This window comes from Sminthopsis crassicaudata, chromosome 1 (assembly GCF_048593235.1).
Source record: "Sminthopsis crassicaudata isolate SCR6 chromosome 1, ASM4859323v1, whole genome shotgun sequence".
NCBI classification, from domain to species: Eukaryota; Metazoa; Chordata; class Mammalia; order Dasyuromorphia; family Dasyuridae; genus Sminthopsis; species Sminthopsis crassicaudata.
Genome location: NC_133617.1, coordinates 380,017,560 through 380,043,299, shown reverse-complemented (window position 1 = coordinate 380,043,299; position 25,740 = coordinate 380,017,560). Strand labels below are relative to the sequence as shown.

At 32.0% G+C, this 25,740-nt stretch overlaps 1 protein-coding gene across 6 annotated transcripts in view; it reads left to right on the top strand.

Annotated features, from left to right (window-relative positions):
* Positions 1-25,740, top strand: part of TCF4 (transcription factor 4) — a 406,802-nt gene that overhangs the window by 137,758 nt on the left and 243,304 nt on the right. For all 6 annotated transcript variants that reach the window (XM_074279414.1, XM_074279413.1, XM_074279411.1 and 3 more), the window contains 2 exons: positions 968-1,029; positions 3,747-3,843. In XM_074279414.1, coding sequence (XP_074135515.1) covers positions 968-1,029; positions 3,747-3,843 — 159 coding nt within the window. The remainder of the gene's footprint in view (positions 1-967; positions 1,030-3,746; positions 3,844-25,740) is intronic.

The window sequence follows — 25,740 nt, the reverse complement described above, 5'->3', positions numbered from 1 at the left end:
CCTTCTCTTCCATTCTGTCTTGGAAAGTTTGTGATGGCTGTCAATGATCTTCCATGAAGTGATAATTAATAGCATAACAGCTAAACCTTGTACTACAAAAATATTTAATCAAGGAAATTTGAGATTCTTTCTTATATAAACTAAATCTTCTAATGTTGATGTGTTTTAAAATAACATATTGCTTTTCACATTTCAGGTCTACCAGTTGAGGCATTAAGCTTATTTCTATTTATCCAATAATAATACTTAATAAGGGGTAGTTTAGAGTAATTTTATTGTCCATGGCTATCCTTTGGCATGATCACTATCTACTTTGTATCATTCTTAGCAAGGTATAGATTTTATTCCCTGGGCTAGACTATACAGTCCATAGAGACTGGGGACTTTGTTTTGCTTTATCATTGTACCCCTAATACCTTATAAATGCCAAGTGTTCAAAAGTAAGAGAAAATATTTATTAAATCCCAGATCAGATATGACTTTTTTTTACTCTCTATTTGATGATACATGTACATGATCCTCAAGTAAAAGGAAAGAATTATTTAAACATTCTAAAAAAGGACATAGCTGATTCATTTATATTTATTTACATATTTTCTGTTTATTCAGCTTCTTTTTTTCCCTTAAAAATAGAATGAAAGTTTAAGAAGCCTATTTGGTTATAGATTTTGATAAAAAAAATTTAAGAATATAGTACAAAAAATTGAGGATCATAAAACAGTGAAGGGTGGATATAATTTTTTATGTTCAAACCTCTGGTTCCTGAGGGTCCGGTTCATTTCTGCTGTGAATTTAAATGAGTTAATTTAAGTAGTTGGGTCAGAAGCCACTATCATCGTAGTAGCCCTGTGCCTGATTCTTAATTAAAGGCAACAGGAGATTAATTTGAAACATTAATTTAAAAGCGCATATACAAAAAGAAAGAATTATTGCAATAAAGCCTAAAGAACTTTTTTCTTGTCCCTAGATGTAGAAGACAGAACTAGCTCAGGGTCCTGGGGGAATGGAGGACATCCAAGTCCATCCAGGGTAAGTATATCTAATCTTTTTTTCCCCACAACCAGACAGCCTGCATATATAAATTAATAAATGTAACATGAGTTTCATATACCTGATTTCATAGAAATAAATGCATACTAAGTTGGGAGCAGATCAGTTTGTCTTTGACTTTTTTTTTCTTTTACTATATTATCTGATCCTGTTATTGAATTTGACACCTGCTTGCTTTTCCTGACCAGAAGCATGATTCAAGGATGGTTCTTATATTGGGGGAAATTATAACTAGTAGGCTGGACAACTTAGAAACAGTGCAAAAAGAATTGGCTGTAGAGATTATGACTCTTGTATTATGGTTATGAATACAGAAAGTGATTTTACTTCATAAATATGCTTCTATTATTTTACCACTGGAATTCTTGATTCCTGATTGGGCACATGGGCACATTCAAATGATATAATTTCCTTCTCAGTTTAATGCTGTTGTCTTTTCATTGTTTGCTTTTTCTTATTATTTATCTATTTGTAGACATTGTTTAATGGAAAAGCCCTTTGGATGGTGAATTAGGGCATACACATTTAAGTCTTATTTTTGCTGCTAGTTTCTTATATCCAAGTGACTGACCTTGAAAAATGCACTTAATTATCTGAATCCCAGGTCCTCATTCGAAAATGAGAGAAGTACAGTAGATGATTTTTGAGATACCTTTTAGCTCCAATATTTAGTGATATTAGCATACTGCAAATCATGGAATATTTTTGCACACAGGCAGATTTGGAGATTTAAACTTTAGAATTTCCCTGCTCTTTAATTTCTTGTAAAAAAATGGAAAGCACAGGAGACTTTATCAAATGCCCAATTGCATATTCTCATAAAAATATTAAAAACTATTAAACCATATTTCATCATATTTTATACGTATCAATTTGTAAGAATTTGTGCACTGTGTGTTTGTGGATATGAATAAGACGAACCAAATCCATAAGCTTACAAGGAAAAAACAAAAACCTATACTAAAATGGTGTATTTATATGTAATTTGCTTTAGGGGGTTATTTTAAGGAAAGTTTTTATTTTGGTATCAGAGGCACATTAAGAAGTCAGATTGTCAAAATCAGAATTTTTCAAAATAGTGTGGGTACTTCCACCTGCCCTTTGGCACTCTTATCCTAACTTTAGTCTTCAAAGTATTGCAGTGTCTTTATACTTACCAATCACTTTGTTGAGCCTTGCACCAGCTGTCGAGTTTGATACTCTAATGTGTTATATGGATGGGTTGAGGAAATCTCTCCTCCTCCTCGTGTTACAGTCTTCACTCAAAGAAGGAAATTCATTCCCCTCTACAGTAAGTGTAGGAGATTACTGCATTTCTCCTGATCATGAGGATTATTCAGATTTATTGGATTTCTTGTGGTTTTGCCTTGGCTGTATTAGAACAGTTTTGCTCATCTGTCTGAAAAATGGACAGCTTAGAACTATTTAGACTTTTATAGTTTATTTCTATCAACTCCTCTGAAACTAACCTAAAAATATCTCAGTGAACAATTTTGAATCTGTCATAATTTTATTTGCATTTTCTTGTTTGTAAAATCCAAGGTTCTCAGTTGTGTCAGTTTAAATCATGGAACATTTTTGCACACGGGCAGATTTGTCGAATTAAATTTTAGAATTTCATTGCTCTCTAATTTCTTGTAATAAATGTAAAACACAGGAGACTTTAAGCACTTTTGCCAGAGCTAAGCAGACCCTTCACCAATGGTGAAAGGTATCTTTTCTCCTGGGGCAGATTTTCCCCTTTGGCTAACATATTTGATTACAGATTTTGATAAAACTTGAAGAGCAGTGATATGTATAAAATACTGAAGAATGTAGACTGACACCCCTAAGAAAATTTAATTTGGACTTCTCTGCAGAATCAGCTGAACAGAAGAAATTTTTTTTCTGATCCATTTAAGCATTATATCAAGACAGAATAGATGCTTTGATAGAAGAAAATAAAAATCTGCTTTCCTCCCTATATATTAGAATCTACACATTTAAATTAAGTGATTCAACAAACTAAAGTGTTTGTAGATGTGTGGGTGGGTATGTGGGTGTGTGGGTGTATTTTGGCTATTAAAATAAAGAGGAAAATAGCAGCTATTAAGGATGTCCCCAAATATATCTACTCTATGATCCCTGTGCTTATATGTGTTATGCAATATCAGTATTACTTAAATGTATTATATTGATGTTCCTCAAAACCACATATTAATTACTGGCATGAAATTAATTAATCAATTAATGATATGAAAACCTAAGAGAAATTTAAAGTGACTCTGGCATTAGATATTGCATCATACAATAAATCCATCTTGTATTCTTTCTAAAAAATGATCATTTGACAGTGTAAATAAAGCTTTTAAAAGAAAAAAAAACCCACCTTTTTGCCTATAACACTTTCATCTAGGCTTCTCCATAATACAAGTGGATGAAATTGATGTTGCTTAACTTCAATTTTATTTGTTATCTGGAGAGAGTTTTAAAAATGGACACTAATAATAGCATTCCTAAAATTCCAAAGTCTTTTTTTTAATAGATAAGAAAAATCAGTAAATTGCTTATGGTTATATTGCTATTAAGTTGGGAATTGCAATCTTCTGACCCCAAATTGAATGTAATTTCCATTATGTACAAATAACTTTACTTTTGTACATGCTTAGAACCAAATCTTTTAAGTTATACTGTTCTTTAATTATTATTATTAATAGAACTACGGAGATGGGACCCACTATGAACATATGACCAGCAGGGACCTTGGATCACATGACAATCTTTCTCCTCCTTTTGTCAATTCCAGAATACAAAGTAAGTCGATATATTTTGAAAATTATATATCATTTTATGAATACTTAATTTCTTAGAAAACATATATACAATGTTGTGGTTTTAGGGACCTTGCCATTTATTTTATACAATTTGGTATCTTAATTGACTAATCTACATTCAGTACCAGTATATACCATTTTCTTACATATGAAAATGTGGGAATTCAATAAATGTGTGCACACTGGCAAGTTTTTAGGTTAGGTTAGCATTTTAAGGCCCGTTTTTACACCAAAATCTTGCAAACTTTTCAATTTAAATAGTTAGATTTTCACAGGTAGGTGGAATAGTGCAGCAGAAGTCCAGAACATTAAAAGTGGAAGAAATCAAAATGTTAAAATTTTCTTTTTTTTATTTTTATTTTTCATTATCTTGGACTCTTTTCTTGGTAGAGGAAAAGTAGCAACTCATTTTGCTTATGAATAATTTCACTTGGGAATTTTCAGTGTAAGAACAAATGGATTTACAAGGCTTTAAAATGACTGCTATTTTCCTAGCAACCTGTAAAAATGTGGATGTGTAATTGTCAAGTACTCGATCTGAGAACTAAAGACCTGGGCCAGCTATATTCTGTTTCATTGAAAGCAGGACTCTGATTGAACTGATGGGCCAGACACCAGTATCATCACCAAACCCATCAAAAAAAAAAATTGAGGTGTTAGACTTGAAGCTAACATAAGTAGAAAAATGCTCACATTTCCATTTTAACTCATGACATCAATTTTGGTGTTTAAAAGTGACATTGATGTTCCATATTTAATCCTCAGCAAAAGATTTTTAATTATAGGGTGTCTAAACATATAATTTTAAGATATTTTCATTTTTAAATGATAATTCATTAGTTTATGTTTTATTATATAAAGTACAATCTCACACTCTTGAAAACTAGTATCTATGATTGATAGATAACATTTTTCTCTTTTAAAGAAGTTTTGTTTTCCAAAGACAAATTTCTCCAGTTAGACTTTTTTAAAAAGAAATTTAGTTTCTTCAGTTATAGCAAAAACAATTATAATTATTAGAACTCATGAACTCGACCCTAAAGATTGTAGAAGCCAAAATTTTGAAAATAATTATCCTTACAAACTAGTGCCTGAGCCACTAACTAGGCTGGAAGAAGCTTCCCTGAGAAGTCCTAAAACTATTCTGATGATCTAAAATTATTCAAATTAATTAAAAGGATATTTATTTTCTTTAGAGGGATGTATTAATAAATGAGAAAAATAAAGTGCTTTAGTACCAATAACTTAATAAATTAATATAACAGCACATGCAAAGTAATGCATTCTTATTAAATAATAATAATAATGTTGTATATTTCCTAAGGGGAAAAATATTCAAAAGAGCAGATTGCTTTTTCAATCTAAACAGTATTTAAAATTTAAGTTAGCTAGAGCCCAGGGCTTACTCCTTTCAGTTTGTTGTTTAAGCTGAAAATCCATGTCAGCCAAGCTCTTTTATCCTGTCTGCCCTCCTTCCCATTAAACTCTTAAATATGGAGGCCAAGACAGTCTACTGCATTGTGATAGGAAATGCAACTATGTCCACGAGTCTCCCACCCACTGCTTTTAATGAAAGAACTGCTCTGTCAGATAAGCTGTCTGGTCTGAAACATGGCTCTTTATTGTTTACAAACTGCTACATTTTCCACCTCTAGCAGATTTTTGCACAGAAAAGAATTGTGTTTGAACTAAATGGTTTATCTGACATTAATGGTGCAGTGTCAGACTTCGGTCAGGGCAGTCACCCTTGGAGATCAGAGGGCATGGAGCAATTGACTACTAATTTTTTTGTTGTTGTTAAAGAAATTGAGACTTTAGTTATAAAAATTAAAAAAGAGGAAAGTAATTTTTAGGCTCTAGTTAAACACCCTGCTAACGATTTTCTCATCTACTAGTGTCAACTTGAGAGCTTAGTTAGAATTTGTTAACAGTGTTTTTTAAATGATATTGCTTAAGCTTGTCTTCATTCAGAATGATTTTGCCCCAAGTTTACCTTCTTTTTAATTTTATTATGTTCTCTTTATAGAAGACAGTTTTGAAAAAAATTAAGGATAATTCATTTTCGGGTGATGAGTCAGACTGTACAAAAGAAGGTCTAGCTCAGCAATTTGAACTCCAGAACCAATACACACACACACACACACACACACACACACACACACACACACACACACACTCTATCACAATCTGTTCTTTGGGTCCCTACTGATATTCCAAGTTACAGGCTTTGGGGAGTTTTCCTTACATAAGAAAAAGTGTCTATCTGACTCTTTCTGTAGGTTTCTAAAAGAGCTCCAACATCCCCTCTCAGAATCAGTAACTGGTTCTCATTAAAACTACAAAGGATTTCTTTACATTTCAAAGGCTTAATTCTCCCATGATTTCACATTGAGGCTAGAGCTATAGCATCAGAAATAAATCAGCCACTTTATTGGATCAGATTTGTAATTGTCAAATCATTTAAGTCTGACTGAATTAGGCATATATCACAAAAATAAGTGATTTTACGGGAAGGAGTTTTTAGAAGTAGATGACCTGATTTTTGTTTGAAAGCAAACTATTGATTCTGTGAGATTTTCCTTTTTACAACCGGGGGAAAAAAACAAAACAACAAAACAAGTCCTGAGCCACTTTTTGATTTTTGGAGTGAATATTTGTCATTTATGACAAAATTATATATAGGACTAGACCTCATATCTAGTGGATTAAACTAGTATATCTTAGTTAGAATCTAAATATAGTAATATCTTTTTTTCATAATCTTGGTCTTTTGGGAAGTTCATGAGATTTGTATTAATATTATATATATGTATATTTATATGTTATAATATGTGTAATACCTAATACATATACATATATTAGACTGTACCCTTAATTCATTATTGCATGCTACAAAACAATATAGAAATTATAACCTTACTAAAGTTGCTATAGAAAAAACATATTGTCAAGTGATTGATACTTAGACCTCTTGATTAAAAAAAAACAAACTAAAGGAAACAAAACCTTTTTATGGTTGAAAAATAAGGTGAGGATCTGGATTTCAAGGCTTTTCTCAGGAAGAAAGCAAACTTCTCTCTCTAGGCCTTCTGCATATGTCTCTACTATGTTGGGAAATTTAAGACAGTGATCATCATGTCAGATCCTTTTAGAGGTAGTAAAGACATGCATCCAAAATAAATAAATAAATAAATAAATAAATAAATAAATAAATAAATAAATAAATAAATAAATAAATGGCAAAGCAATCCAGATGGTTCTGTGTAAATTGACTCCATTTAGGAGGTACTTTTCATCCAGGGTTTACTGAATAAATTTCATCCATGCGGGCATATGTGGTCAGTCTAAATAGAATTTTTTATTATATTACCCCAACTTATTTTGTCATTGAAGAATCATTCTTTCGTGATATAGGGAAATGATAACGCTTTATTATGAATGGATGATGTAAATCCTAAAAATGTACACAATTCCATTAAAAGAATCAAACATTTATTCTGTTCCTGCCATGGGAAAGGTATTGTCCTCGGTTTGGGTACTTCAAAGATATAAAAATGATTTTTAAAAAGAGGGGGCACTTTATTTAATAGGAGGGAGATATTATATGCATTAAAGTAAGTATCAATACAAATTATGTATTAAGATCAACAAAGAGAGAGAAAGAGAGAGGCCGAGTTCTCTAAGAACATTTGAATTGGGAGAAATCACTGATCCTGGGTACTCACACACTGACATTTTTACTATATAGGACAAGTACTGACTGGTAATTGGTATGTTTCTTTTGGAATATGCTTTTAATATGGGGCTATGGATCTGAGTCTTCTGTGTTCTTAAGGGAACCTTTATTTGGACAGGATTCTTTTAAGTGAGCAACAAAAACACCAGGCAAGGATTATCCAAATTTTAGAGTTTTTTGTTTCCAATCAGTAATAATGTATTACAGGAGATTATTGAGGAACATTTTACTACTGTAGAAAAACATTTTTTCCCACTAAAATATTTTTATCCATGTAAGGATCCAAGATGACATTTTTTTCTCTTTCCCCAGTGCTTTCAAATGACCATTAGATTTGTTAGAGGAAAAATAATCAGATAAGGTACTTGATTTAGTATTTGAACAGTAAATATCTGGATATATTTGGGTGCAGCAAGATAGCTCTTTCCTTATCAGGTCCCTTGTTATTAAGGACTTCCCTGTAAACTTGATCAGTTTTCTTAATTTGGTAAATATCTATATAAGAACTTATCAGAACTTTTTTTTAATCAACAAAGAGTAACTTGTTCCTAAAAAACCTTATCAGAACACTAACTTATTTATCAATAAACAGTAACTTGTCCCTAAAATACCACCAGCCCAATGGAGTGTTTTAATGAAAAGATTCTCTTGAGGTTTTTAGGCAGTACTAAACAGAGCCTTTGCCTTCTTGAATGACCTTTGAATCTCATCTGAACTAGTGGTTGATGTTTTGATTTGGTTACTGGGGTCATAAAATGACAGCTGTTGATTCATTATAATTCAGTTCTACTACTCAGTTTGCCTAGCATGAATATTTAGGTTTCTATTACTTCAAAATGTTTATGGATATTCTGAGTTCATTCAGTATAAAAATGGATGGATGGGTGTGAGGAGTTGTAAGTCTATTCACATTTCAATAGCAATTCCCCAAGAGAAGAAGAAGAAGGCTCTATAGGTTTCTTGATAGATGGCCATGTCAGAGTTAATACTAACTAATACAAATACTAATTTTTTTTAAATTGTAAAATTGAAAAAAAAATAATGAAATTAAGAGATTTGGGGTAAAGATTGAAATCTATGCAGTTTACACAATAGGCTTGTGACAGCAAATTCAACATGCAAAAGGCAATAATGACAGCTGATATCAAGAAAGTGTCTCTAACACATTGATGCATTTTACCTGGCCTCGAGGTAAATTTTTTTTTCAAAAGAGAAATTTTAAAATAATGTAATGAATAAATCTACAGAATACTCAAGCCAATGGTACATATTTAATATTTGTAAATGTGAAATAAGAATCAGCTGATTAAATGAAAATGAATTTTAGAACAGTTTATGAGAAATAATTTATATAAGTTAAAATGCTTTCCATTGGCTAAATTTTCTTCACTATTTTTTCAATATAATTTTGAAATTAGATAGTGTTGTAATTGGGAAACTTCTCAAAATGTGTTTTGCTTATTCATTCTTTCAAATGGCTGCTTATTCTTTGAGATTGCCATGATAGTGTTTCTCATATGTCTGCTTCATATTACTTAAAAATTAATGACTGAAGAAGAAAAAGCTCCTTTTGGTTTTCTAAATTGTTTTCTTTCTGAATTATATTGCCTTTTTTGTTTATTTTTTATTGGTAATATGTTTTTAATAAAATTTGTTGATATCTTTTATCACCTCAGTTTCCCAATGTTTGCTTCCCTTGTCCACTAAAAGAAAGGACAAAATAAGAGGGAAAAATTAGCAAAACAAAACAGATTTTAAAAGTTCACCTTTGTAATGTTCCACTTCATAACTTTCTACTTTTGCAAAGAAGGGGGAAGTACCCCCACATAGTTCTTGTTTGAGGTAGTCATTCTACTTTCACAAACTGGCACTTCAATTATTTTGGATGTTTTTAACCTCTATTTCCATTATTGTAGTGATAGTGTATATTGTTTTCTTGGCTTTGCTTACTCCACTTTTACATCACTTCATTTGCTTTCATCTTATTCTTAATATTCATCATACTGATAATTTTTTTTTACTGAGATAACATGAAGTTCATTGCAAACTTCAAAGTGCTACATAGAGAACTATATAATAAATGATTATTTATAATTAACAATTGTTATATTTTTATTAATAACAATTATTAATAAATCATTGTAATCATATCTCACAATTTACTTAACTGTTGAGTATCTCTTTTGTCTTCCTATCTTTATTACCACAGAAAGTGCTGCTATAAATATTTTAGTGTATGTAAAGTTTAAAATATATATATATATATTATTATATATTATTATTATTATTATCATTGCCTTTCTGGTGGTCTATGCCTAGAAAAAGGGTTGATGGGTCAAAGGATATGGGCTCTTTAATCACTTTCTTCACATAATTACAAAGTGTTTCTAGAATGTTAAAATACTAATCAAAAGCCCATTAGTGTGTCTAGCTTTCTACAACCACGGCAAATATTAACTATTCCCATTTTTTATATCTTTCCCAACTTATGAATTTGAGGTGAAATTTCAGTGGTTTTTTTTGGATAACAAAATATTATCAATAACTTTCACCAGCTTAAAGGAAGAGAAAGGAGAAGATTAAAAAAAAAAAAAAAAGGAAAGAAGAAAAGAGGGAAAAGGTGAAAGAGGAAATCAGATTATGTTTATATTGTGTCAGAAGCAGGAATAGATAAGTGATATGTAGAACTTTAATATTATTTAACTTTCCCATTGTAGAAACTGCTCTGTGCAAAATTCCTTCTTAGAATTATATTGTAGTATATGACTTTGGGAGTAGTTCAGGGACAAAGCATTAATGGCATCAAAGGAATGCAAACCACTCTCACTTTACCAAAACACTTCCTAGCACATATAACAGAACCCTTTCTTCTGTGTTTACTATGTTGAAGAGCAGTTTGCCTCAGTGTAGCACATTTTTACTTTGAAAAAGAAATCCTATTATTTCTTTTTATGGTTTACATATATATATATAATATTAATTCTAGGAAACTGAATTCCCCTTCACGGCAGAAAATTTTCTGTTATTTACCATCCTACTGAAGTCCATAATTGACCCATCAGTCTTATAAATAAAGTAACTGAGGCCCAGCGTATTAAATGGCTTGTCCATGGTCACACAAATATTGATTAATGGTGATATTGTGATCTGAACCATGACTCAAAGTAAGCCTTGATGTTTTCATTCTAAATCTAGTGTTCTTTTGACTCTACATGAGTGTTCTTTGACAGGTTTCACATTCCTTCATATGTAGTTGTTGTGACTAAACATATTAGGTAATAACTGAATAGGACATCTCAAAGCAATATTCCTTTACATTGGGCTTGTATCCCTCCTCAAATTTTTGTTGTCAAAAGAAGTTTCACATACACACACACACATACACAAATGCCATAAAGACAGTAATGAAGTCATCTCATTCTCACAGTTACAAAGACTTTTGCATGGTTTTAAAGTAGTAATATACTATTTTTGATTTGAATAAATTCTGTTTTATCTTAATAGCAATTTGGTAATTATTGAAAATTTATGGAAACAACAGCCACTAACAAAATACCACATAATCAAAATGCAGGCGTTAAAACTATAGCTCTTTTTTTAGGTTTACATTTCTAACTTCAGATGACTCAGATCACAAGATTACTTTATTTTCTTGAATCTGTGTTGCTTATTCTTAAAACTTTTCCTGACTGATTAGCAGCTCAATAGAACTTGGAACTGACATGAGAATATAACTATTTTCTGAGTTTGGAATTAATCTTTCTGTGCCTAATATGTTGAAATAATAAGTGATTTTTTGGGGAGAAGAAATTATGTTTGGAAAAATACTTTTTTGTGTGAAGAGGATGCCTATGGTCATCCCTAACTCACTCAAGTTTCATTTTAAAATAAAGGTTCAGTCATATATGAATATATATATTATAATACATATTATAATATATAAATTGTTTAATATGAAGCTGATATTACTCTGTTAGCATTCCAGTGATGATGATCAAATTCACTAAAATATCAAGTCCATTGTTAGTCTAAATCTGAGCAGCTAAAGGACAAAACTGAGAATTATATTTTGAACCTGGATTAAGCTTGAAAAATACCTAATTAATACTATATAATCTAGGATTGATTACTGGATCAAGACAGTGGCAAATATCTATATATAATAGCTTTAAAAACTGAGCTCTTAATATTTAATTAGCTTTAACAGCCCAACTAAAAATTTAAAAACACGAATATAGAAGTTCCCTTTATTTCAATATTTCCTAATATTTAGGGTTTAGAACACGAGATTCAATGAAATAAACATTTATTGAATAACTATTGTGTGCTAAGTGCTAAGCTATGCGTTTGAAAAAGGGAATAAGGTGATTAAAACATGACCCTTTCCCTAAAAGCTAGTAACAAATCTACTGGTGGACTAAGAATACAAATTTAAATGTGACTGTGAATTGAACAAAGGTTTCTTCAAAATCAGCATAATCATTGAATGATATATGGACCATATATCTCCCTAATTCTTTTCTTTTTCATCCTTCTATCACATACACATTAGGAAAATGCTAATGTGATAAACAAACCTGAGCATGAGGATACCAAAATCTTTTGTTTTGTTTTTAATGAGGTATTCTATATGTGTGATGCTGCACAAGTTACTGTATCTTTTAACCTCAATTTCCTTATTCATAAAAAGGAAACAATAATTTCATCTCCTGGCCTACCTGTGATAATACAGACATGTTGTCAGGTTTAATGAGCTATCTGTAAAAATTTTTGAGTATTTTTAGAAAAGAGCTGCTAAACAGACGAGCTATCATGATTACATTTTCATGTATTGTTTTTACACCAAAGTTAGAATAAATCAAAGCAGAATAGCTAACAAACTTTATAAGGCATTTTAATAGTTAGCGAGATTCTGCCCCCATATCCAATATTCATTTAGTTTAGTTCTCAAATAAAAATTTACTGGTATTCTGTCAGCTGAGCTGATACTAGTTTAAGGGTGAAATTGAGCTCACACCTGTTCTAGCATAAAAAGGAGCCTATATGTGAATCCCTTAAAATATTCATGAAGCTGGTAGAAGAGGAGATTGAATTCAATTTCTTGAAAACCATAGCAAATCTGTAATGCCACTTAGCAGCACTTTTGCATACTTGTTATATGAATTAATTCTAATTTACTAATATTTTCCATAGGCAGATCTCTCCCCAATTAGTAAATGCATTCTTTAAAGGTAGAAATGTGCTTCAAGAAACAGTAACTGCTTTGCATAGTCAATAGATCTGCATTAACACTGGAAAGTGTACATATGGGAGAATCTTTGAAACAAAACGAATTTGCCGAATTACTAGGTCATTTAGCTGTTCCAGTCATGGTCCGTTAACCAGGGAAGATGCAATGGCTTTGCTTTGTGCTCTAGTTAAGGGGCAGGATGTGTAAAATAGTGTACAGTTAGGTGGATAATTAATAATTATTGAGCCTCTATAGTGGTGCTGAATATAAGAATTTCTATAATTGTTAAATTAAGGAAAGTGTTTCTAAATCAGATTGCCTTCCTTTATTATAAGATGGTGTATTCCTTACAGAAAAGGAGATAATGGCAGCACTTAAGTATATTAGAAAATCTTGATGGTTAGATGACTAGGTTTTAATATTAGATTTCACCAGAGCTTACCCAAAGGCATTTGAGATTGTTTTGGGGGCAAAAGTCGAATGCAGTTTTCTCATGTCATAATCACTTCACTATAGAATTTTTTTTATTTTAGGGTACATATTAAAATACAATGCTTTATAATAATTTAATCCTAGTGATTTTATATATACATATATATAATATGTTATTATTACAATAGTGGCTACAGTTTTATAAAAGGGATCTTCTTAGTCTAAACCACAACAATAATTCAATACTTATCATTTTGTCGAAACTGGCAGCTTCATACTTTGTTCTCAATCATTTTTCCATGCTCTTATTTTTGGTAATTCATTAATAATTATACCAGACCCCCAAACATAAAATTCCAGAGAAATTGGCTTATTTAGATCCTGAGGGAAAGGCATAGAAAGGAAATGTTTAAGGGGTACAACATGAAAAATGAATGAGGCAATTATTTGGCATAGCATATTGTAGCTATAAAATACCTTGGAGGTCATTTTGTCAAGCCATTTCAAATTAGAAATTAGGAAACTAAGACCAAGAGAGGGCAGTTAAGTTAATCACCCAATTGCTTATGAAAGGATTGACGTTGAGAGCCAAAATGGCATAGTGTGCTTGGTGGATCAGTCATGAAATCAGGAAAACCTAAGTTAGATACTTGATTTTGCCACATACCCACTGTGATCTGAAGCAAATCACTTAACATTTCAGTGCCCCCAAACAATTCTGTGATGATAAATTACAGAAAAAATTGCTGATCTGTACTAGTGAAAGAAGTTTCAACACAAGAATTTCCCCATACTAATGAAATCAGATTGGAACTATAAGTCATATACATACTTATTTAATACACACATCAAAAGTATCTATTCTTCTTTAGCAGCTCTAGGTTTTTCAGATGCAATATGAGTGCTGTCCCTAAATAGCAATAAAACAACAGGTAATTTGCTTCCCTGTAAAACTAAGTAGAATTTTTAAAAATTAAAGAATTAGAGAAGACATAGAGGCTATAAGGAGTAAAAGAAGGGAAGACAAGGACATGCTACATATCAGATGGCCTTAATATTCTTGATAAATAGGAAATTGAAGTCATTTTTTAAAAAGTAAGATGGTAGGGATTGGGTTAGGGGCATAGGGGATGACACAAAACAATAGTAATAAGAGGTAAACACATTTTTTAAGATTTAATAATGGCTTTTTATTTTCAAAATACATGCGAAGATCATTTTTAGCTACCTTTTTTTAAAATTTTAATATTCACCCTTGCAAAACCTTGTGATCCATATTTTTCTTCCTCCTTTCCCTTATCTCCCTCTCCTATTTAGCAAATAATCTAATGTAGGCTAAACATGTGCAATTCTTCTAAACATTAAATAAAATGTTTACTAAACATCAGTAAGAGACTATTTGAGAATAACATATTCATAGTATTGTAAGTATGATTTCTGTGTTATAGTCTTGGATTATTCACCACTGGAGAATTGGTGTAGAAACTATGAAAAAGTAGTCATATTGGCCCCATGTATCCTTTCTTAATTCTAATTACCGGTATGAGTTTTGAATTTTAACCTTGTTTTTAGATGGCCTAGTAACTTGAGTGAATCTTGTATAAGTGATAGAAATAATTATAAATTGCATATCACATGAGAAAAGTTACCATTGTCATTGAATGACTAATTGGACCTTATGTAATGTGCAAATTACCAACTTAAGTCTGCTTTGGCAAACTCTATTAAGGCCCCCGCTTTTCTGTACCAGATAATCTCTCCTCTGCTTGTATTTTTAAAGACAGAATAAATATTATTGAGTGACTATCCTCTATACTGTAGCTAAAATTGTCTTTGACCATCTTACTCTACTGCTCAAGAATATTCAGTGGCTCCCTATTGAATGATACAATGCAAACTTCCCAGCTTATCATTTACAAAATTTGGCTTCAGGATACCCTTTCAAATTAATTCTAAATTAAACTTCACCTCTTCCCTCAAAAGCATATAAATGAACAAATGAAGATTTATCAAATGCTTATGTTGGGCCAAGTACTATGCTAAGTACTAGTAATAGAATAAAATCAAGCAAATATTAAAAACAAAACAAAACCAAAAAAAAAAAAAAAAACCTCTCATATAATTTACATTCTAATAGAGGAAACAAACACATATTTCTGTGTATTATAAAGGAATGTGTATGGCAGAAGTTACTCAAGCAATGGTCTGATTTAGAGATGGCTGAAAGGTGGTGTGATGAGAAGGGTAAGATTCTTGGATAAAAAAATCTACTAATTAGAGCCCAAGATTTCAGTTCTAGTTGGAAGGCAGAAGCCAGACACTATGTCTTGGAGATGGCTAAGAGGGAGGGGAGAGCTGTTCTGCTGGATTTGACTCTCAACAAGAAGGAATTGGTTGACATAGTAAAAATGAGGAGAAGCTTGAGAGGAAGTGAGTTGTCATTTGTGGCATTATATTAACTAGTTAGAGAATCTCTAGTGGAATGCCCTCAGGGACTTGACTGGCTCTCTTCTTCTTAACACTTTTATCAGTTACATGAATAATTCATAAATTATTCAGTTGCTTGGATAGCCTTATCAAACTGGCTGATGACATAAGGTTGGGAGCAGTAGTTAACATGTTGCATGACAAACTCAGGATCTAAAATATTTTGAAGAACACTTGGACTGAATGCAATATGATGGAATTTAATGAAAATAAATGTAAAGTCCAATATGTAAAAACCAAAAAAAAAAAAAAAAACTTTACATGTTTATAGATTTTATATAGAAGATCTATCTATCTATAGATAGATATATAAATAATAGGAGAGAGATATCATGAGCTAGAAAATCCTAAGAAGAAATAGTGCTGCATTTGGAGGCAGGAGACTTCTCAGATCCTGATGTCGTCACTACTGATGTAACATTAGGCAAGTTATCTGATTTTCCTGGGTCTTGATTTCCTTCTTTAAAAAATGAGTAGGGTTTAATTGCATGGAATCTGAAGTGCCTTCCCTCAGTAGTAGATCAATGATCCTATGTGTGCTATACAAAATAATAATATTAAAAATAGTAATAATAATTGCAGTATTCCAATCTTAGACTTTATTGAGTAGTATTATACATGTAATGAGAGGGTTTTTGTTGTTGTTTTTTTTTTTGAAAGGAGAGGTGTGTCCAGATCAGTGATTTCATCATCAGAACTTTCATTGTATAAACCCCTTTCACTAATGCAGTCAGCACAGTTCTGTAATAATATACAAGTTTAAGTCATTATGTCTCAGTGGCTAACACATAGTAGGTATTCAATAAAAACTTGAAGATAGATTGACTGATTGACTATTTTTCCTGGCTTTGAGCAAAAAATAATATACGACATTTTGAGCCAAATGAATCTTAAAGAGGAATTTGATATTCTAAGAAAATAATATCATTATTTGGCAGAAGTTGATCTTGAACCCATATTTTCCTAATTGCAAACCTGGCCTTGTATACAATATCCATCTCTCTAGGACTTTATAGTCTCACTATATTTTGTCTTGATCACATCCAAAAGGGCATTGATATCTGGAGAATATTCATAATGGGGAGGCTAAATTAAATTAGTGAAAGGCTATGAAGTCATTCCATATGAACATCACTGAAGATTACTGAAGAGAAAGAAGAGAGAAGAATTGGAGGTTATATGAGAGCTCCCTTTAAATATTTGAAGCGCAAATATAGGAATAGAAAAGATCAGTAAGTAAAAGTTACAAAAAAGTAAATTTAGGCTTCATTTAAAGAAGAACCTCTAATATCCACAGCTAACAAAAGTGAAATAGACTGTCTTGAAATGTGGGGGTCTGTCGTCAGGCAAAAGCTAAATGGCCACTTATTGGGGATTTTGTAGCAAGCATTCTTGTACAAGTATAGGTCTCAGTGTATGACCTCAGGTACTTTCCAATTCAAGATTCTATGATCATGTGACAAGCTGGGCTAAATTCAGGGAGAATCCTCCCCAAATTGGCTATAGAGTGATGAATTTCTTAGATATAGAAAATCTCAAGGACATGATGTTTTACCTGAAAAAAGGAGTACCTCCATAATCCTTTAAATATTGAAGCATTGATAGTACAAAGCAAAACACAGCTATAGTTTTACCAGGCATCCCTGAAATGAAATTTCAAGACCAGATATCTAATATGACAGAGTTTTAATTTGAGTTCTAGGCACAATTCAGAATGTGTTCACAAATTTAATCTAGTCTATCTTAAAGAAAGTAAAGAAGCTTTCAATGTGACTCTCCTGTGTGAAAACTAACTCTAAATACTTGACATACAGATATCAAGTTGAGAACAAGTTTTTGGATGTTTCAGCAAGTCATTTTTAGGGTACTATGGAATATCTTACCCAAAATTGCTACTTCCCTTTTTTTTTTTCTTGAGGCAATTGAGGTTAAGTGACTTGCCCAGGGTCACACAGCGAGGAAGTGTTGAGTGTTCGAGGTCAGATTTGAACTCAGGTCCTCCTAACTTCAGGACTGGTGTTCTCTCCACTACACCACCTAGCTTCCCTACTGCTTGCTTTCTTAAAGGCAGATACACTTTTATTTTTATCTCTGTATCCCCAATATCTAGCACAATAGTTGAAACATAGTAGGAGTCTAATAAAGACTTGTTGAGTGATTTCCTCTTATTGAGAGATTATTCCTCTCTTCTTTAGGGCAAGAAATAACAACATGTATTTTGAACCAAGTAAAGCTTATTAAAAGAAATTTGGCTTTCCAAGAGGTTAAAGATCTTGGATTTGTGTGTTCTATACCATTTTAAGGCTCTGAGGGCATTTGTGGCACATCAAAAAATATATGTTATAGATTCTGTTACGTCCAGTTATTTCTTTATGTATATATTACATATCTTTATATATGAATGCACATATTTATATGCATATATGTCTCTCTCTCTATTCAAATAGGAAGAGAAGGTACAATAATGTTGCTGTAAGTTTTAGTAAAGACTTTTCAGTATGATGAAATCACAGGTCACTTAGGATATCAAAGTAATTAGCAGTAATCAAAACCATTGGCATCATATTGTTTGATTAAAGGTACTTTCTTCTTATGTTCAAGAGCCTCTGGAATTGTGGGGGTTTTGTTTGTTTGTTTTGCCTAATTAATAGGAGACACTCAATAAATGCTTGTTGTTGACTGATTGCTTTGCCAGCAAAACACAAGGTCTGGTAGGTCCTATGAAACTGAAAGCTCTCATAATCCAATACGGGTGACTGATAGAATAACTCTCAAGGCAGTTGGTAGCCCAGAGAGAACACTAGGTTCAGATTCAGGATAACCTAAGTTCAAATCCATCTTCAAAAGATTACCAGCTGTGTAACTGACCAAGTCACTTAACTGCTTTAGGGTTTCCTCAACTGTAATAGCACCTGTATTCCAGAGTTATTTGAATGCTCAAAAGTGCTTAGCGGAAGGCCTGGCACTGAGTAGGAGCTTAATAAATAAATAACAGTTCTCTTCTCCCTATTTTCCAAAAGCAGCCTATCTGAATTCATCGCAAGGAAATTGTTTACTAGATTGGGGGGGAGGGGGCTAAGAAGAGAATGGAAACAGGATGAAGAAGAGAGAGTTTGAGGATGAAGAAGAGAGAGTTTGAGAATAATAGCATATGAAAGTCAGCTTCAAATTATGCTTTAGCTCAGCTTACGTTAAAGGAGTTGTCCACTTGAAATGGATTCTTGAAAAATTAAAGCAAGGGATAAGCAAGCGTTTGTATTATCTACAGGTCTCTGAGGCTGACTAGGAATTAGGGCATAAATGTTATATGGCTGCCTCCTTTCCCTTACCAACACTGCTGTGGGACTTACTGCTTAGTATACTTCAGTAATAAATGAGTAACCAGAGTATTTATTCAACCTTTCACATTTTCCCGAAGTATCTACAATGCCAAAGTCATGTCATAGATTTAAAGATTGTATCAGACTTATATATAAGGATTTTTCATAAGCTAAGGTCATTGTGTAAGAAGTTTTCAGGTGGTTGTTTTTTTTTTCCCTTCTGGTAGCTTGAAACACAGAATCAGCATTTTGGTTTTGTGCTTTAGAACTTCCCTGTTTTGTCTTTTAATCAAGAAGAAAATCAACTTGATTTTGCCTGCAGAGCTAAGCTATCCGCCTTTTTAGAAAATCTGTATTGTTAAATTGGAAGCACGTTCTGCACATGGTTTAGCAGTTAGTAGCCTGGAAAATGACCCAATAGCCAAGACAGTTTTTTTTTTTTTTAATCTTCATGGTAAGTGCTTGCTTAAAGTATAAGCCTGTAATTGACTATTTTAAACATTGTTCATTGTTAATTCTTTTAAGGCTATAATAGTTTGTAAATACATTGCTTTCTAAGTAATGTCAGTAGAGGAACATTAGAGCTATAAGAAAATCCAGTTAAATGTGCTGCCTAGAAGAATTACCAATTAGTGTATGGGACTGAGTCTCCCAAAGCCTTGGAAATATTTGCTAAGTGAACTTAACGAAGTCACTTTGTGTTTGTGTTTTAGTTTCTCCATTTTTGAATTGATACAATATGGTAGTCTTTGATTAAAAGAAACCATATATGCATAACCACATTTTAATTATATTATCTTCAGTTTTTTGGCTAGTTTAATTCCCTTTATTCATAAGAGTATTATTCATTTTCTTTATTTTTAAGGGGTCTTCCATAATAATATTAATAAATCCTTATCTTTCTTTTTTAATAATTTTACTTGACTTCTACAAAAAATTGCCAAATTATATTTATGTACTCTTAGCACTTGAATACTGTCATTACCTGAAAAACAATTAGTTATAGATGCATATGATCAAGTGCTAATCAAGAAGCATTTTCATTCCTTGATTAATAACTCTAAAGTTTTCAAAGTGCTTTAGAAACAATATTGAATTTGAACCTCAAGCAACACTGAAAGTTAGGCCATCCAGATATGATTACCATTTTACAAATAAGGAAACTGAAGTTCAGAAAGATTAAATGATTTGATAATGATCACATAGCTAGTAAGTATCAGAGATGAGATTTGAATGTATGTCTCTTGATTGCACTTCTAATACTTTATACACAATAATGTCCTGGCAGCAGAGTAGATAGACTACTGAACTTGTTAGGAAGACCTGAGTTTAGATATATCCTCACACATTTACCAGCAGTATAAGTAAATTTGGGCAATTCTCTAAGCTTCTTTTATTTCATCTGTAAAATGGAGAGTAAGGTTAATGAGCTAACATTTTTAAAGAGCTTTTCAAACCTAAGTATTAAATAAATTCTAGTGCCTGTCATATCTCTATTTAATCTTCACTCTTTTAAAATATACTGTAATGGAACTACCATATTACAGGTAGAAGTTTGTAATTTCGAATCCTTAAAGATTAAAAAAATTAAAAGGAGAAGTCACTAATCAGAAAATGAGGAGAAATACAACATGGACATAAGCATAAAGATAAGAAAGGGAATTCACTAATTTGAAATGGACTAGGATTGATTCATGTTTAATATTGGAAGAAAAAAATTGGCAGGCTATATTCTGCACATTTTTGAGGCTTGGTCATAATTTTTATGTAAAGTGGTAACTTAAATAATGTTGTGTGACTTAGTTTATGTGAAACAAAAGACATGGTTAGAAATGCAGAAGTAGAGTGGGTATTTTAACAGCAGTGAAGATAACCCACTTAGGTTCATTAGTAAATCTTAAGTGAGACTAGAAAAAAAAGAAAATAACACAGAAACTACTTAGTTATGCAAATTTGGGAAATATAGGGTTTTGAGCAAAGCAGATTTTTGCACTTTATACCAGATATCATCCCAATCACTGAGTTAGATGCTCAAGAGTACAGAATGTCTATAGCTAAAACAGCAGTTTCTCTGTCCTTTGTGACAATTCACAATCAGTGTTGAACATTAGAAACTGTATAATTGAAAGAGGAAAAGGGATAAAGCAATGAAGGAAAAGACACACAGAGGGGAAATATAATTTATTCAAAGATAAATTCAATAAATGTATGCACATGGGTTATGCTGTCTAAGAATAAATGTCCTACAAATAAAATCCAACAAACGGGCTAATGTGGATTAAAACGGAAGGGCAAAAAGCAATCATCAGTTGAGAAAGAGGCACAGTTGACATCAAGTGTTATACAGAAGATGACTGGGATGATTACAGGAAGAAGTTAAGAGTATTTAAAAACATCCCAAAATTAAGAGTTGAAGAAAGAAAGAGATTGCATATGAGATGAAGATAAATAATAATGAGCTGTTTCTTGAGTACCTAAAGAACAGGAGGTCAGAAAAGTGGTTTGTCAAGCCTCTAAGAGATAGAAAAAGTAATTTATTGACAGATGATGGAGACACTACTAAAAAATAAATGAATTTTTCACCTCAGTGTTCACAAAGGAAGATGGGGGACAGATGCCTGAAACAGACATAAATTTCCCAGGGGAGACAGAAGAAATACTGAAAGAAATCAGGATCATGCCAAAACAGGTGATAAAGGGATGAGAATATAAGAAGCCTAATAAAATCCTAAATTTTAAGATCAGTCATTCAGTATTCCTCAAGAAGTTACATGATGTCAGGAGCTCTTCTCCCCTCCCCAAAGTGAAAGTGATTGACTGCATTCCCTTAATAGAGGTGTGTGTGTGTGTGTGTGTGTGTGTGTGTGTGTGTGTGTGTATGTGTGTGTGTGTTTTCATGTTCTTTAGCAAAAGCTACAAAGAATTATCAGTTAAGTAAATAAGAATGTGGACTTAGAAATTATATTTCTCTAATTGGGACTTATGTGGCCTAATAATTTTCTTTCTATAAGCTCTTTGTTGATCAGTATCATCTAACCTCTTTTTAATGCAAGTTAAACCCAAGCCTACTGAGGTCATTTTATACTCTTTTTTTTTCAAGTAAAAACAGCCATTCATATGAGCAAATCATAATTTGTATTAGGAAAATAGTAAAACAAAGAAATTTAATTGGAATTATTATTTCTGGCCACTTTATTATGATATCCTTTTATTTCTTGGTTATTTTTCCTGGTCTGTATGGGTGTGCATATTAATCCATTTTAATCCAATAAACATTTTTTTCCTTACTATATGCGAAATATTTTGATAGGGGCTAAGAAAAAATATGTTTATATAAGAAGCAATTCCTTTACTTCTAGAATTAAAAGTGTATAATTATAAAATAAAGTATCACTTAATAGGTTCATAAGAGACATATAAGCAACTAGCTGAAGTACAGGTGAGCAAAATCATTCTCTTATGGAGGAGATCAGGAAAAACAAAAGATTATAGGATCATAAGTTTAGACTTCAAAGTCACTGGTGTCCATTTAGTCCTATCCTTTCATTTTACAAATGAGGAAACTGAGGTGCAGGAAGTTAAGAAATTGCTCAAAGTAACAAGATATTGGCAATTCCAGAGACAGTGTTCATTCTGTTGTATTCTGCTGACTCTAAAGGAGGAATTCAATAAGTTTTTGATTTTGATATCTTAAATTAAATCCAGATGAATATCTTCTAAATCTCAAAACAAAAACTTTCCTGAAGTGATGTACTTTGTGAGTTTCTCTAATTATAAGATGGCTGCCTAAGTTGAAGGTACAACTCCTAACCTGTTCAAGCAATTGAAACTTGATAATTAGTTTTTAGTCTTTTAAGAGACTAGTTCAAATTATGTCTAGCATTGATAAAAGGAAAAGGCCTAAAGACTTCAGGCATATCCATTTTTCATAAATTCTTTTTTCTTAAGGAAGAGAAATAAAAGTGCTGGATATGGTAAGAACCAAGTAACATTCCAAGAAAGGAAATTTACTATATCAAAAAAAAAAAAAGAAAGAAAGAAAGAAAGAAAAGAAATGGCTGGTATCAATGTGTAAGTCATTTCAGATTCAGTAATTTGTAGTTCTAGCATCAACTGGGTAGAGCAATAGAGCAAAGTCAAAATCAATACCACCTGAGTACTGAGAGAAATTAGAAATGGGACTTATGAATGTGAAAGAAAGACTAGTGTTATTCTGTGCCACCAAAACCATACAGAAAAAAAAAAAACATTCTGTAGGTGACATCATTTTTAAAAGTACCCAGCATCTAATTTTAAAGCTGTCTTGAATGGGAGAAGATTCTAAATGAATGAAAAAGATCGTAGATGGCATGCATTTGGACTTTAATTCCCCTACATAAAAGAAAAATGCAACTGACAAGGCAGCAACTGATGTAACTAAGTTCCAATGCTATAAAAATGATCTGTATAAACATCAAGGGTTCCTCTTGATGAAAACATGATAAAAGTATTGGCAAGCTTTCATAGATGATTTTCCACAGTAGACCACATCTTTATGGTTGCAGAACTGAATGAAAGGTATATAATTGAGGTATAGTAACTGTAGTAATTAGAGGGGATGCTTCTTGAGTTCAAAGACTTGCAAAATAAGAAGGAAACTTGATTAGTTTCTCCTAGTCATTTCAATTCTTTCATTTGGTGGCAAATGAATGATTATGTGCTAATTCCTAGTGTTCATACTAGAAAGGGGATACAGGAACCCATACACAAGTCTTAAATTTCCAAAAGGGAATTTATTTAAGTATGTTTTAACAACTATCTTGATGCAGAAAGGGAATACTGTACTTATAGCTCCTTCCAAATAATTTCCCAAATTTCCCTTTTTAAATGAAAAAAAAAAGTTATTTGGTATATGCTGAAGATCATCACTTATTTTTAAGGATTCCAAGATAATGACTAGTGGCACAAGATATTGTCATTTACCCTTGCTTCCAGAGCTATTCTTCTGAATCTTTGAGCACATTAGTTAGCAGAGAGAATAGAATGTTTACTTATTTACACAAAGTTAACTAAACAGAAAGATATATAAAGCCAAATAATTCAGGTACTATAGAGTCATTTAGATTCATATACTTATCTATAAAATTTCCACTGGGCAAAGAGGGTGAGATCCTTTTTTATGATTGTAGGGATGAAAATAAAATGCAAGAGATAATTTAATACCTGGAGGATATACACTACTTATATTTGACAAGTTCCAGAGAAGCCCTCTTAGTGAAGAATCAGAGAGAGAGAGAGAGAGAGAGAGAGAGAGAGAGAGAGAGAGAGAGAGAGAGAGAGAGAGAGAGAAGTAGGAAGGGAGGCGAGAGGGAGAGACTAAGGGAGAAAGAAGACTTATTAGGTACTTAATATATTTCTCTAGGCAGTGGACATAAAAACATAAGAAAGTTAGACAGTTCTTATTCTCAAGGAGCTTACATTCTATTAGAGAAAGTAACAAATAAAGGGGAAGGGAGGAAGAAGGTTCATATGGAAGCATGGTATGAAGATGGTTGGAAAATTTTGTTGAGGTTTGATTTGGTATAAAATAAGGTGAAAGCTCACATATTAGAGTTGGTATCCTAGGAGTGAGTAATAAGGCTAGGAGTGAAAAGATGAGGGCTAGAGTGTAGGCATATTGTATGAAAATGATCTGAAATAATTCTACATGTGAAATGCTGACACATTCCATAAGAGAAGCTAAAAACAAAGGTCTTTATAAAAGATAAAGATCTTACTTATTAATAGACTATGATAAATGTCTACAATTCAGATACAAATTTTAAATATATAAATGTATATACATATGTATAGGTCCAAAATATGTGTATATCTCTATGTTACATATTCCACAGTAGGGATTCTTTTTTTTTCCCCTGAGGCTAGGGTTAAGTGACTTGCCCAGGGTCACACAGCTAGGAAGTGTTAAATGTCTGAGACCAGATTTGAACTCGGGTCCTCCTGAATTTAGGGCTGGTGCTCTATCCACTGCGCCACCTAGCTGCCCCACAATAGGATTCTTAACATATTTTGCGTCATGGACCCTGTTGGAAATATGATACTAGTAAACTCATTTTTAAAAAAACAAATACTTTGAAATACCAGAGAATTAAAAAAGAAGCCAATTATATTAAAATTAAAGAAAAAAGTTCATGGATCCTAGTTTAAGAGTTCCTATAAATCAAGCAATAGTGTATATTCTGAATATTAATTCAGTGTAAGGAAAGCACTTTCAGTTATGAAATTCTATAAAAGCAACACTATATTTTAATATACATAATAAGAAAGGGGAACAAAAGTTAACATTCTGTTGTCCCTGACAGAGAAGGGATCAGACCACATTCACTGTTGGCAAAGACCTGCATGTCTAATTTGCTTTTAGAAAATCTCTATTTGTATAGCCTATTAAGTTCTTAAATTCAGGATGGACAGAAATGCCATCCTTTGAGTCAGGAGAACTTTTGAACAAAATTAATATATAATTTAAGGATATCATTCAAACTACATATGCTGTAGAAAAAACATATACCAATCATATTATAATATGGAAATATTAAAATTGCATGAAAACTCTTTGATTTAATCTATTAATATATAGATGTCTTGCACAGATCTTAAAAATAGATAGTGCTACACCCAGAATTCTCTAGATCC